Source organism: Dromiciops gliroides, chromosome 3 (genome assembly GCF_019393635.1).
Source record: "Dromiciops gliroides isolate mDroGli1 chromosome 3, mDroGli1.pri, whole genome shotgun sequence".
NCBI classification, from domain to species: domain Eukaryota; kingdom Metazoa; phylum Chordata; class Mammalia; order Microbiotheria; family Microbiotheriidae; genus Dromiciops; species Dromiciops gliroides.
In genome coordinates, this window is record NC_057863.1 from 541,078,645 (window position 1) to 541,094,368 (window position 15,724).

The 15,724-nt window shown below is 36.3% G+C and overlaps 1 protein-coding gene across 4 annotated transcripts in view; it reads right to left on the reverse strand.

The window, feature by feature from the left end:
• Positions 1-15,724, reverse strand: part of SIK3 (SIK family kinase 3) — a 297,657-nt gene that overhangs the window by 124,167 nt on the left and 157,766 nt on the right. For all 4 annotated transcript variants that reach the window (XM_043994328.1, XM_043994326.1, XM_043994327.1 and 1 more), the window contains exons 2-3: positions 14,686-14,802; positions 4,020-4,083 (exon numbers count right to left, since the gene is read on the reverse strand). In XM_043994328.1, coding sequence (XP_043850263.1) covers positions 4,020-4,083; positions 14,686-14,802 — 181 coding nt within the window. The remainder of the gene's footprint in view (positions 1-4,019; positions 4,084-14,685; positions 14,803-15,724) is intronic.

Sequence of the window (15,724 nt, forward strand, 5' to 3'; positions counted from 1 at the left end):
TTCTTGCACATGCCATTCCCCACACCTGAAAGACCCTCCTCTTCTCTTTTTTCAAGAGTCCTGTGATCTCAAATCATAAGTAAGATTTTATAAGTACACCTGAACCCGATCACTCTTCTATTCTGGGTTCTTTCAGTAGATAGATTCAGTTATATTACACTTGTCGCTTTCTTTTGGCATGTGTATTAGATGTCAGCCTCCTAATTTACAGGGCAAGAGGCAGGGCGCTTTTTGTGAAAAGAGAGCCTCACAATAAGGAGTCCTGCCTCTCGCTGCGATTCTTATCACCCTAGGAAACTTACTTTCTTTTTAACCTATGTTTTAAAACATTCTTTTTCTTTTCATTGGAATTCCAAATTCTCTCCCTCTCTCTAGCCCTGCCCCTACTCATTGGGAAGGCAAGTAATATGATAGCCATTATACATGGGAAGTTATACAAAACAAATTTCCACATTAACCACGTTGTTAAAAAAAAGATCACGGTATTGATTAGAACAGCTAAGTCATTCATATAGGATCATGATACAGGGTTGCTGTAACTGTGTCCAATGTTCTGGTTCTGCTCACTTCATATTGCATCATGTAGGTCTTCCCAAGTTTTTCCAAAACCATCCCCCATCATCATTTCTTACAACATAAAAGTATTTCATCACAATCACATATTACAACTTATTTAGCAATTCCCCAAATGAAGGGCATCCCTTCAAATTCCAATTCTTGGCCATGAAAAAAAGAGCTGCTATACATATTTTTGGTACCTTTAGATCATATACCTTTCTCTTTGATTTCTTTAGGATATAAACCAAGCACACACTTGCTGGGTCAAAGGGTATGTACAGTTTCATAGCCCTTTGCAAATAGTTACACAAATTGTTTTCCAGAATGGCTGGACCAATCCTAGGAAACTTTCTATATAAGTTACAAAACATATTTAGAGCAGAAGTGAATTGATAAAGGAAATTTCCTCGACTGGGAAATCCCTATGCCAATGAAATCACAGATCCAACTCTTCTCTCCATCTACCCTCCTCCCAAACTCACATCAATAAAAAAACTGGTAAACTCTCAAAAGAAAAGGACTGTATATTTTTGCTCTACCATACAGAATATATTCCAGTGCTTATAGAATGTTTAAAATTAATGCTTTTTCAGTACTTTGAACGATTTGCAATTCTGCTTGGCTGTACCCTTTCTCCCCCTCAATTATGCATATGACAACCCATCTATGATTTAATAAGATGTCCTTGAAAGTTGCTATGGCCAAAAAATAAGTCAACCTCTAGCTAACTCAATGACTAATGCCCAAGGACTTCTCACTCCCTTCTCCAGCTCAAAATGACTTCAGTTCTTATCATGTCCTTATCACATTTCAATTCTCACCTGGATGCTGGCTGACTCTCCTCATGGCAACCCAAAGCCCTCTCTACCCTTACCCTTGGGGTCACTATCTCTGCTCCCATTAGGCACTATTTTGGCACTATCTTCCCTGCCATTGTTCACCATGTTTACCAAAGTCCATGGTACCTTACCATCAGTCCTGCAATGTTTTGCCTATTGAGCCCCATCACCTAGCTTTTATATCTACCATGAAAATTACCCCTACTCTGTTCTTTCTCCCTTAATTAGAATGTGAGCTCCTTGAGAACAAATATTGTCCTCACTTTTCTATTTGTAATGAAGCCATGAATTTCATCCATCATAGGGCCCATATTCAAAGCCATTCCTGCTTGGTAGGATCTACCTGAGATAGCACAACATTGGCACAACTTTCAAGAACCTCTGCCATGAAGGAGCACCAAAGGAGGGCTAGAGTAAAATAGATTAAAGTCTTAGTAATGATACTCTCCTAAGAGAATGTTAGCCTTGGCTTTTATACTATCGATCAGAAGACTGAAGATTTGAAAATATTTCTACAGATTACTGTCAATTACTTCTAATTAGCTCTTAAAATTTAAAAACCATTAAAATATGTATAATTAATTGAAAAACAAATGGTGAATGAAATTAATTCCATGACACTAACAATCACGATGCTTAACTAGCAGTAAGCATTTTAAACAGTAAGCAAAAATTAAAACTTTTTATTCCAAATTATGTAACAAAGGTGCCACATAAATCTATTAAACATGTAAACTTTATTTTTTATTAAAGGATTTTTAAAATATCTTTTGCTTTATTTTAGAAGTGGTAATAAATGGTTAAAGATATGAACAATTAGTTTACCAAGCAAGAAATTCAAACTATTGACAGATGTGAAAATGTTCCAAATCCCTAATTAGAGAAATGCAAATTAAAGCAAATGAGGTTCCCCATCACAGCTATCAGATTGGGAAAGTTGAAAAAAAAGAAAAATAACAAATGCTTGGAGAGGCCATAGGAAAACAAGAACATTAATGGACTTCTGGAGAAGCTATTAATTGGTCCAGCCATTCTATAAAGCAATTTGACAGTTTGTCCAAAAAGTTACTAAACTGTAAATACCCTTTGACACAGCTATACTGGTATACCCTAAAGAGATCAAAGAAAAAAGAACACATATGTGCAAAAAATTTTTATAAGAGTTCTTTTGTAGAGACAAAAACTGAAAACAATTGTACCACAGGAAAAAAAGATATGGAAAAAGGAAGATTTGTATGAAATAACAAAGAGTGAAGTGAGCAAAACCAAGAGAACAATTTATACAGTAATAACAGCATTGTAAAAATCAACAATTCTGAAACATTTTAAAACTCCAATCAACACAATGACCAACCACAATTTCAGAAGGCTGATGAGGAAATATGCTGTGTACCTCCTGACAAAAAGATGATAGATTCAGGGGGCATTAATCCAAAGTGTAAGCACAAGGGTATCATCAAAAGAACTGCCTTTCCTATCCATCACAAAAGTCAGAAGAGCAAACAAGTATGGACACTGATTCTATCTGTCCAGCTGAGGGTACAGTAAGACAACCAGTTAGAATCTGGCCAAAAGGATGCTGCTTTCTCTATAGGGTAATGATGATGTTCAGAGGTAAAAGCTTCCTATATAAGAACTTAGGAGAAAATGCAAACAATTAAAAGTCCATATAGCCACAAAGAAAACCTCCCTTTCAAATTCACATCACTTAAAATAGTTTGAACTCGTAATCTATCTATATCTATAAACTAATAGAAATATATTCCTATGATCCACATTCAAACAAAAACAAAAACTCTCCAAAAAAATTTTAAAGTCTAATATACAAAAAAAGATAATTTTTTCCAATAATGGATTAAAAAAAGATATTTATACTAGTCTACTTTTGTTTGCTTCACCTTTACTCCTTATTACTGGTGTTAAAAATATTTGTTTAATCACAGCTTTCTCCTCAAAAAACCAGACTTTCCTGTAACTATCACAGTCTCCTGTTTATTTCTGAGCTAGTAGTGCACAACATCCCTTTGTGACAGTGTCACTGAAATAGCTGGGGAAAGCCTCATTGTGAGGAAGGAAAACAGTTGCTAAAGGGGAAAAGAAAATCTTGAAAATTAGCAAGAGTCAAGGAAAACTGTGAACACATGGTAGAGAATATGGCTTTATGTTTAAATATAACATAGCTAAATGTTTCTGAGATTGACTGCTTCCAGTCTCTCATTCTCATTCATGTATTCTCTCCCTCAGCCTCTTCTTTCTCCCTATCCCTCTCTCCTCCACTCCCCTGTCTGTGCATGCACTCAACATGCACACGCATACACACATGCGCACATGTAAACACAACAGGAAGGGCTCTGAGCAGCTGTTAGAATGTATGCTTGGTTTTGGATGTGTTTAACCCAGATTGCTAAAAGCTGGCTGAAAGACCTAGATTCCATCATCAGGGAGATGTTGTGAGGCTGACAAAATGATTTTTCAGGTTGAATCAAAGATATTTTATACTGTACAGAAACCAACAACACTGAAGGGCAGTGTCAAGTGACACCTGCACTAAAGGGCCAAAGGCAGTGAGTATTACATCTATCCAATGCAATTTTTAATCAAAGAATGTAAAAAGGTACTTACCAAATATTTCTCCTCCACTAGCATATTCTGTCACCAAATAAATCATCCGCTCTGTTTCCATAACCTGGGTACAAAAGTAAGAAAATGACAATGACATAAATGATGAGGTGGTATGATGGGAAGGCAAACTAATGATTCCTCTTTAGCCATATGGAAGGCTGACAACCATTACTACTTGCAAGAAATTTGAAACACTTGTCTTTTTTTTCCAGAGATATAAATGCTGGTAAGAAGCAAGGGTTGTTGCCGGGTTGGGGTGGCGGGGGGGTTGTTGAGCTTCGTTCCTCAAAGTTGTTAAGTATGGAAAATTTATTAAAACTTACTAATTGAGAGAAACAGTCTCTCTCACCCTTGTTCCCATGAATGTAAAATTCCAGAGGATTGAGAAACACAAACTGCCAAGAAACAAAGCAGAAAGTTCCTATCCAACATCAATCACTCAATCTCAGAAATGCTAAAAGAGGAAAAAAAAAACTTAAAAAAACCCAGGAACTATAATTTTGTGCCTTTTCTAAGTGGAAATGACCATTTACTTCCAAACTATTAATTTATCTCCCAGCACAAGTTTAATGTAATTGGACAAGGTCTTGTTTTTGAAATGCCTTTCCCTCAGCAATCTATCTTGTCACATTGGTCTCCTTAAATGCCAAGTGTTGAGGCATCCAGCAGCCAAAAAATTTAATGGGATTTTTAAGCTTCCTTAGGAGAGACAGTGTTCAGCAACGGACAGGTGATAGTCCTGGTGTGTCTATACCACACCATGGTCCAATCATACATGGAAACACTGAATTCAGTTCTAGGTGTCACATTTTAAGAAAGATACAGACAACTGGAAGAGTGTCCCAGAAAATAACCACCAAGATACTGAAGAGTCTCTGGATTCTCACATCACTAAGAATTGGGAATGTTAAGGAGAAATCTGAGGAGGGACATAATAATAGGTCTAGTATTAGACATGTCATGCTTGGTCCCAAAAGGAGGAACAAGAAATGGGGTTAAAAAAGGCAGATTGGGGCAGCTAGGTGGCACAGTGGATAGAGCACCAGCTCTGGAGTCAGGAGGTCCTGAGTTCAAATCAGACCTCAGACACTTAACACTTACTAGCTATGTGACCCTAGGCAAGTCACTTAACCCCAATTGCCTCACCCCCCCCCCAAAAAGGGCAGATTTAGGCTTGGTGTAATGACAAACTTCCTAATAATTAAAGTTATCCAAAGTCTCCCACTGAAAGTTGGAAGACCACTTCTCAGGCACACTGGAGAGTAGACCCTTTTTCAGGTTCAGGTATGATTGTAAGGTCCTTTGCCACTGCTGGCCATTTTTCATTGAATTCTAGGGAACTCAACCAATACAATGGCAGCTGCCAGAGGGGATAAAATGAAAGCACCCAAAAAGATAAAGAGGGGAATTAAAATGTAACTAATATTGCATGTAAAATTTGGGAATATGGTTATGCGTTTAAAAATTTGGTGAGGTGATAAAATTGTGGGCAAGGTGGAAAGATTTTACAATTAAGATACAAGGCTGACCTACTTAAATCAATTTTCTGAGAAAGATCAAAAGAGGCTATATTATGGATTTAAGAGTAGTTTTGTTTTATTTTATTTTTAAAGATAAATTCAAAAAGTATAGATGGCTTGTCAGTAGAGAAGAGACAAACTGAGTCCTATGAAAGTTTAGAAAAAGTTCTTCCTTCAGAAGGCACCAGAAAAACAAAACCTCAGAGTGAGATTTACTTCTAGGGCAAGGAATGGGTGGGAACAAGCATAATTTAACCTGACCAATTTCAACAGGCCAATTCCTGCAAACATAATCTATTTCTCTTTGTAGGGATTAATCCTCATAAGAAGCCGTCTATATTGAAGTTTTAACAACATATACTATTAAAACATGGCCTTTCTTTAAAGTTGGAGCATTGTGCCCTGAATTTGCTTAAGTCTTAAACATTTCCTTCAGTCAAGCACATGCCTGGACCAGTAACAAGCAAGTATTACAGGATAATGATGACAAAGCTACTCATTTTAACTGAGAGTGGGGGTGCAGTAGAGGTGGAGGGGGTGTCCTATCCTTCATTACTAGGGAAGAACTGTTCTGACATACAGGCTTTTAAGTATGGCTGTTCTCTATTCCCATGGGGCAGCTAGGTGGCACAGTGGATAGGGTGCTGGGCCTATCATCAGGAAAACTCATATTCCTAAATTCAAATTCAGCCTCAGACACTTATGAGTTATGTGACCTTGGACAAGTCACTTAATCCTGTTTGCCTCAGTTTCCTCATCTATAAAAATGAGTTGGAGAAGGAAATGGCAAACTATTCCAGCATCTTTTTCAAGAAAATCCCAAATGGTGTCACAAAGAATCAGACACAACTGAAAAATAACAACAAAAACAACAAGCTCCCTATTCAAACAAAATATATGTTTGCCTATATAATTCAATGTCATAGGTTTCAAAAATGCCTTTTGTAAGCCAATGATAGAATTTTGTCCTCCACTTATACCTGGTCTGAAATTCCTGCCATTAGAGTCACTAAATTGAGTTGGGGTAGTGCTGTATCCAGAATATCATCGTTAAAATAAGGATTAAAATAAAGACTTGGAGGAGCAAAGCAGATAATGCAGCTTGTTGTCATTAAGACAATGATACAGAACCACAGAGTTTTAGAGCTGGAAGAAACCTTCGTGGTGATCTAGCATGATCTTTGTATTTTAAAAATGAGGAAAATGACTTTTAGAGAGGTTAAGGAATGTCCTAAAATGGCATGTGTAAGGAAACAACAAAGCTGGGATATGAACCCAGGAGAGGCGATATACTGGAGTAGAAAGTACTGGATTTGGAATAATAAGACAGCATTTTACTTTGGTTCTTCTACTTACAGTGCAAACCAGAAAATACAGTAAAGGGATACCAAGGAAACAGCTTCTTTTAATATGGGAAATAACATTACTGCTATGGAGTGTAGTTTGAGAGGTTCCAAAAGGCCCTGTCTCAGAAGCCTTCCCAGTGACTCTGGGCAACTGGTTTAACTCTGTTTGCCTCAGTTTCCTCATCTATAAAATGAGCTGGAGAAGGACATGGCAAACCCCTCCAGTATTGGTGCCAAGAAAACCCCGAATGAAGTCACGAAGAGGAGAACAAAACCGAAAATTGACTGAATTGATCACTAACAGCCAGCCCAGTTTAAGAGTCAGGGAGTGACAAACAACATGCTCTCTTTGCAAATCACTATGAAATTCTTCCAACTGTAAAAAATAAAACAAAATAAAATAAAATAAGGGGTCAGGGAGTTGGGGGAATAGCAGGAGTAGGAGAGAGCCCTTCAATTAGAAAATGGCTAAATACAAAAGATAAATATAAATTGTATAAGAATGATACATGAATGGGACAGGACGGAACATTATTGCACTGTAAGAAAGGAAAAATATGAAGAATTAAGAAAAGCACAGGGTCACATCTCCTGCCCAAAGCTGTGAATGGTGTATAATATGATTTTCTTCTAATTATTTTTAAATTGTTATCTTGTTTTTCCAACATCAGAATTTCTCCCAGTTTTGCTCTTTCTATTCTACTGCAGAGTCGTCCCATATAACAAATAATATATATTTTAAAGGAAACAAAAGATGACCAAAAATCCCTCACAAGCCCAACCAACATATTAAAAGAGTTTTGGGGGGGGAAAAGTTTGGCCTGTGGGTGTCCTACTTCTGCAAAGGAGTGGGCAAAGGTGTCTTCTCATTTTTCTTCTTTGGTTCCATACCTGTTATCTGTAATTTGAAAATATTAACTTTTGAGTATTTTGTGGTTGTTCTTTCCATTTTATATTGTTCTAGTCATTGCACAAGTTATTTCCTTGGCTGTACTTACAACAGTCTACATCAAATCATGGAAATTTTTCCATGCTTCTCCATATTCATCATGTTTCTTACTTTTAAAAGTAGAGTAATACTGTTACATTCATGTGACACCATTTGTTTAGACATACTCCAACTGATGGGCATCTACTTTGTATCCATTCATTTCTTTGCTACCACAAAAAAAACCACTACCATAAATATTTTGGTGTATGGGGACTTTCTTCTTATTCATGACCTCCTCAGGGTACAAGCCTAGTAGTATAATCTCTGAGTCAAAAGATATGGGCAATTTAGTCACTTTAGTTCCACAATTCTAAATTGCTGTCCAAAAGGGTAATACTGATTTAGAGCTACACCAAACATTGACTATGCCCATCTTTTGTCATATTTGCCAATTTGCTGGTTATGATGTTGTTTTTTCTTTGCATTTCTCTTCTTATTAATGACTTGAAGTATTCTTTCATTTGTAGGTTATAAATAATTTTTTGAGAATTATTTGTTCATCCTGCCTGACGATTTTTCTACTAGGGAATAAGAAAGGCTTTTGATATATATGTATATGTGCATATACATATATAAATGTGTGTATGTATATATTAAAAATAAATACATGATTTTAAATATTAAACATCAACTAAGACCTAGTCATGTCTTTGTATATGCATCATATATACAAGCATGCATAAACATACATATATAAATGCATATATATGTTCTTTTTATCTTGTATACTCAGCTCTTCTTATGCAAAGATTTTTATTCTCATTTGATCACTTTGCTTCTTATCCTAGATACATTAATTTTGTTTGTGCAAACACATACAACTGTGTGCATATATACACCTATAAATGTACATATCTGTTCCTTGTCTATTTATTGTGAATATTCAATTCTTATCTGAGAAATATGATACAAAATTTTTTTATTTGATAATTTTGCTTCAAATATAGATGAATTAATTTTGTTTATGTAAAAGCTGTTGTTTCATGTATTCACTGTTACATATTTTATCTTTTCTAATTGCTTTTATTTCTCATTTGGTTAAGAATATACTTCCTATATTCAGTGCCATACTGATCAGACCACCTAAAAATTATTTTATAGAGCTAGAAAAAATAATAACAAAATTCATCTGGAAGAACAAAAGGTCAAGAATATCAAAAGAACTAATGAAAAAAATGCACAGGAAGGTAGGCTAGCCATACCAAATCTGAAGCTATACTATAATGCACCAGTCATCAAAACTATTAGTACTGGCTAAGAAATAGATTGTTGGTTCAATGGAATAGATTAGGCACAGGAGACACAGTAGTAAATGACTATAGTAACCTACTGTTTGATAAACCCAAAGACTCCAGCTTCTGGGATAAGAACTCACTATTTGACAAAAACTGCTAGGAAAACTGGAAGATAGTATGGCAGAAACTAGGCATAGACCAACATCTTACACCATATACCAAAATAAGGTCAAAATGGATACAGATTTAGACATAAAGGATAATAACATAGGTAAATTAGGAGAGGAAGGGATAGTTTACCTCTCAGACTTATGGACAAGAAAACAATTTACGTCCAAACAAGAGATAGAGAATATTATGAAATGCAAAATGGATCATTTTGATTACATTAAATTACAAAGGTTTTACACAAACAGAAGCAATGCAGCCAAAATTAGAAGGGAGGCAGAAAGATGTGAAACAATTGTTACAGCCAGTGTTTCTAATAAAGGTCTCATTTCTAAAATATATAGGGAATAAAATCAAATTTATAAGAATGCAAGTCATTCCCCAATTGAGAAATGGTTGAAGGATATGAACAGGCAGTTTTTAGATGAAGAAATCAAGCTACTATCTATTGCCATATGAAGAAATGTCCTAAATCACTACTGATTAGAGAAATGGAAATTAAAACAACTTTGAGTTACCACCTCATACCTATCAGATTGTCAAATAGGACAAAAAAAGGAAAATAATAAATGTTGGAGAAGATGTGGAAAAATTGGAAGACTAATATAATGCATTGTTGGTGGAGTTGTAAACTGATGCAATCATTCTGGAGAGCAATTTGGAATTATGCCCAAAGGGCTATGGGACTGGGCATACCCTTTGACCCAGCAATAACACTACCAGGTCTGTATCCCAAAGAGATCATAGAAAAGGGAAAAGGACCGACATGTACAAAAAATATTTATAGCAGCTCTCTTTGTGGTGGCAAAGAATTGGAAATCGAGGGAACATCCATCAGTTGGGGAATGGCTGAACAAATTGTGGTATATGAATGTAACGGAATACTATTGTGTTATAAGAAATGATGAACAGCCAGACTTCAGAAAAAGCTGGAAAGACTTAAATGGACTGATGCTGAGTGAAGTGAGCAGAACCAGGAGAACATTGTACACAGTGTCAACAACATTGTATGTTGATCAACTGTGACAGACTTAACTCTTCTCAGCAATACAATGGTCCAAGCTAATTACAAAGGACTCATGATGGAAAATATCCTCCACATCCAGAAAAAAGAACTGTGGAATCAAGATGCAGACTGAACCATACTTTTCTACTTTTTTATTTTTCTTTTTTCTATTTTGAGGTTTTCCCCTTGTGTTCTGATTCTTCTTTCACAACATGACTAATGAAGAAATATGTTTAATGTGATTGTACATATATAACCTATATCAGATTGCTTTCTGTCTTGGGGAGGGCGGAGGTAAGGGAGGGAGGGGGAAAATTTGGAACTAAAAATCTTATGAAAACAAACGTTGAAAACTATCTTTCCATGTAACTGGAAAATAATAAAATAAAATACTTTTATGATTTAAATAAATAAATAAATGGGAAAAGAATGTACTTCCTAGAACAATTTGGAATTAGGCTCAAAGAGCTATAAAACAGTGCATATCCTTTGACCCAACAATACTATTACTAGGTCTGTATATCCCAAAGAGATCAAAGGAAAATGAACCACATGTACAAAAATATTTATAGCAGTTCTTTTTATGGTGGAAAAGAATTGGAAATCAAGGGGATGCTCATCAATTGAAGAATGACTGGACAAAAGTTGTGACATGTATTAGTGATGGAGTACTATTGTGCTTTGTGAAATGACAAAGGGGAAAATCAGAAAAACATGGCAGGACCTATATGAATTAATGCAAAGTGAAGTCAGAAGAACAAGGAGATCACTGTGAATATCAACAGTCAAGGTTGTAATGATAATCACCTGTGAAAGACTTAGCAACTCTAATCAAGACAAGGATCCAAGACAATTCCAAAGGACCCACGATGAACAAAGCTCTCCACCTCCAGAGAGAAAACTCATGAACTCTGAATGCAGACTAAAGTATGATTTTTTTTCACTTTCTTATTTTTCTTGCTTTTTTGGGAATGTGGCTAATATGAAAATATGTTTTGCATAATTTCACATGTATAATTGATATCACATTGGTTGCTTCCTCAGTGAGTGGGGTAGGGATGGGAAGGAAGAAGAGAATTTGGAATTCAAAATTTTAGAAGAAAAGAATCTTTAAAAAATATATCTACTATGTAGTCCTACTTCTGTCACATACTATTTCTGGCCATGGAAAAGTCACTTAACCTCTCAGTGCAACCAGGCAACTTTGTAAGACGATAAGTTATAGATAAAGTGATAATTTCTTTCAGGAGAGGTGGTTTCCACACTGAGAAACAATCAAAAATCAAAAAAACAAGCTTTATGTTTATTATGGATATTAGGTGAAATAAAGTATTGCAAGGGTATTCAAAACCAAAACACCTCCTACACAAGTATATGATCTGTTTCTTTTCTAAATTAATTAATTTCTAATTAAAACAATTTAGTTATTTTAATAATCTACACTTTACTTCCTTATTTATTGTGAAAAATTCTAGTTTATTCCCACTGAATATGATGCTTGCTTTTGGTTTTAGATGTTTTTTTCCCCACAAAATCTCACTAAGCATATATTTTGTAGGATTTTGATAATAAAGTAGAATTGTATTTTGTGAAAGACTTTTTCTGCACATTTTGAAATGATCATGTGGTCTTGGATGTTTGTTTTTAACACTATTAATTGCTTTGATTGCTTTCCTAATGATAAACTATCGCTATCCTTACATCAAGGATCCAATTTTTTTATAACATATGGTTTCTTGTATGAACTGCTATAGTCCATTTGACAAGATTTTCTTCCATATGTATGGGTATGAGTAACAAAAGGACAGAGTTGATTACAAAAGATAAAACAGATTAACTGATCACATGAAAATTAAAAACTTCAGCACAAATAAAATGTTAATGCATCTAGGATAAGAAGGGAAGTGATTAAATGGGGAAAAAAAGTTTTATCAAATTTCTCAGATAATCCAAGGTATCCAAGTTATAGAGACAAAGAAATATGTACATATGTGTGTGCACATACATGTTAATGACCAAAAGCCATTCCACAAGAGAAAAGTGGTCAAAATATTTCTCAAAATAGCAAACTATTAACCATTTGGAAAAACTACTGGGGGCAGCTTGGTGGCGCAGTGGAGAAAGCACCGGCCCTGGATTCAGGAGGACCTGAGTTCAAATCCGGCCTCAGACATTTGACACTTACTAGCTGTGTGACCCTGGGCAAGTCACTTAACCCTCACTGCCCCGCAAAAAACCAAAAACAAAAACTGCTCTAAATAACTAATAATGCACCATGGATAGAGCATTGTGCCTGAAATCAGGAAGCTCTGAGTTCAAATATAGTCTCAGCTACTCATAGTTGTGTGACTCTAGGCAAATTACTTAACTTCCATGTACCTCAGTTTCCTCAAGTGGGGAGGTGGGGGTGGGGAAGAGGAGAGAAGAAGAGGATAACAGGGTTTCCATGAGATTTATAAATTTCTTAACAGAGTGCCATGTAAATTTTAGAAATTGTTACTATTATCATGATTACTATCATTGTTATTATAAGGTTTACCTTGCACCCAGCAAATACACAAAGATGATGAAAGATGTAAATAATCAATCTGGGAGGGTCAGTAGTGAATTTCTGGTGGAGTTGTGAGTCAGTGAAGCTATTTTGGCAAACAAGTTAGAATTATATAAATAAAGTTACTACTCTAAATAAAGTCCATACATTAAGAATGATGTGGGGGCAGCTAGGTGGCACAGTGGATAAAGCACCGGTCCTGGATTCAGGAAGACATGAGTCCAAATCTGGCCTCAGACACTTGACACTTACTGGCTGTGTGACCCTGGGCAAGTCACTTGATCCTCATTGCCCCGCAATTAAAAAAAAAAATAATGCTGTGCTTGCCAGTAATCCCTGCTACTAGAAAGAACAAAGCTCGTGGAATTCTTGAACCTGGGGCTTGAAGATTTTAGTATGGATAAAGCTGATCAAGTGTCTGTGCACTCTGTAATATGGTGAGCCCCTGGGCAGAAGGTGTCACCAAGCTGGCTAAAGAGTGGTGAACCAGCCTACATCAAAAACAAAACAAGTCAAAGATTCTGTGCCATTCAGTGGGAAGGGGCCTATGAATGCTTTCTTTGAGTCTAGGCCAGATAGGAAGATCCAGTCTCAGAAAAATTAAGATAAAAGACACCTCCCCCTACTCTTCTGCAGAAGTGGAAGGTCCATGTTCATCATATAAAGGATGTATTTTCAGACTCTTTCAATGCACTGATTGAGTTTGCTAAAAATTTTTTGGTCTTTTCTTCCATGTTGTGTGTTTTTCTTCTAAAAAGTATGTTATTTGTTATATAGGATGGCTCGCTGGAGTGGAATAGAGGGAACAAAACTAGGAGAAATTCTGGTGATATAAAAAACAAAAGATAACAATAAAATGTATTAAAAACAAAAGCATGGGAATTTCTAGGACACAATATGAAAATGATGCAGAATAAAGTAAAGAGTAGAAAATATAGACTACAATGGCATAAATATAAAGATAAATAACACTGAAAAGTAGCTAATGACTGCTTAATTTTAATAACCAATCTTGGCCTCTCAGAGTGGAAGTGAGAAAAAAGTGAAAATTACATAAACTAAGATTTTGTTATGATATAAACAAAAGCTTACAATTTGAGTCAACAATGATATGTTCTACACTGGGAGGCAGAAAGTTTCTTGCAAATACTGAATGCTTAAGTGTCATAAGATTCCTGCTTGGATACAGTTGAACCAGAGGACCCCAGAGGTTCAGTCAACATTGAGATTCAAAGGACAGGTATACAGGGAGTTAAGTAACAAAATAACTTAATCCATAACAATCACCAACACAGAATGATGAATTCACAAGATCTCTGACTTTGTATAGAATCTCAAGGCATTACTTGGCCAAAATAAGATGTCTAAGTTTTCATCAAATTCTGAGCAACTGTAAAATTCATGCTATGAGGAGAAAATCATATTAAGAATTAAATACAACTGTAAACATTTCCAAAAATTTAGTAAAGGCCTAGGTAGGCTGAAGACCAAGACAAGCATGCTACTGAGAAGGCCACTGAGAAGGAAATGGCAAGCCATTCCAGTATCTTTGCAGAGAAAACCCCAAATGGGGTCACAGAGTCAGATACAACTGAACAACAAAAAGGAGCAAACGTTCAATAATAAGAATAATAATGATAGCTAGCATTTATATAATGACTGCTCTGTGTCCAGCATTTAGCTAAGTACTTTACAAATATTATCTCATTGGACCCTCACAACAATCCCAGCTGGACGAATACTTCAAATGTCTATGCTATTTGTTATCCACCTTTTTTCTTCAAAGGTGGCAGCAGTGCTAGGTGGCTCTTCTTGGAGCTCTGAGGAAAAACACTGTGATTGTTTGTACCTGGTACAGCCTGATGATATGTGGGTGACAGAGCATCTTCATAATCTGAACTTCCCGGAAAATCTTCTTGAGGTTTTCTTCATCCAGCTGCGTCTTATCTATGATCTTTATAGCAACCTTTAAAAAAACACACACATAGGAGGAAAATTTACTCTAAAGTATTATTAAAAGTAGTTGATTTAGGGGCAGCTAGATGGCGCAGTGGATAGAGCACCGGCCCTGGAGTCAGGAGTACCTGAGTTCAAATCCGGCCTCAGACACTTAACACTTACTAGCTGTGTGACCCTGGGCAAGTCACTTAACCCCAATTGCCTCACTAAAAAAAAAAAAAAAAAGTAGTTGATTTAACGGCAGAGCCAAGATAATGTAGAAACATTAAGAAATGCAGTGAGCGCTTATTCTCCTACCCTCCACTGCTCCAAACAGATCTAGGAAACACAACAAATCAAACCCTGATGAGGAAATCCAATAAAACATCAGAATGTGTCATTTTTTTCAGTCCAGGTCAACATAGACAGCCAAAGAGGTCTATGGACACTGGCGATGGGACCTGGTCAGAAGTGCTGGCCTTGGAAGGGTCAGTGGGATTGAATACAGTGGGGTCATTTAGAATCTTGAGGAGAATTCTAGGCCAGGGAAAAGCTGTACACCAGGACAAGAGGCGATCCTAGATGCAATACAAATAAGTCCAAATCTCTATAGGGGGCAGAAAGAGGCACACATAATAGCTCTGTCAATCACCATCAGGTCACAGATCAAGGGAGGAAGGAACCTGAGGTGACAGACAGTACAGGATAAGATAACTCAAGTTCTACCCTGTATATCAAGCAAGGAGCAAGTTCAGAATCAAGCAATAGCTGTGTGGTTCTGACTCCAGGAGCAGAGTGGGATCTCAGTTCTAGCTTCTACATCAACCTGAAGCACATAAGGAATACAGAGGGCAGGAATCCCAGACTAAAGGGAAGCCTACAATTCTGTCCCTCTGAACCAGCAGATCTTTCCAGCTGGCTTAGCTGACAGGGGTTGGGTCCAGTAGCTA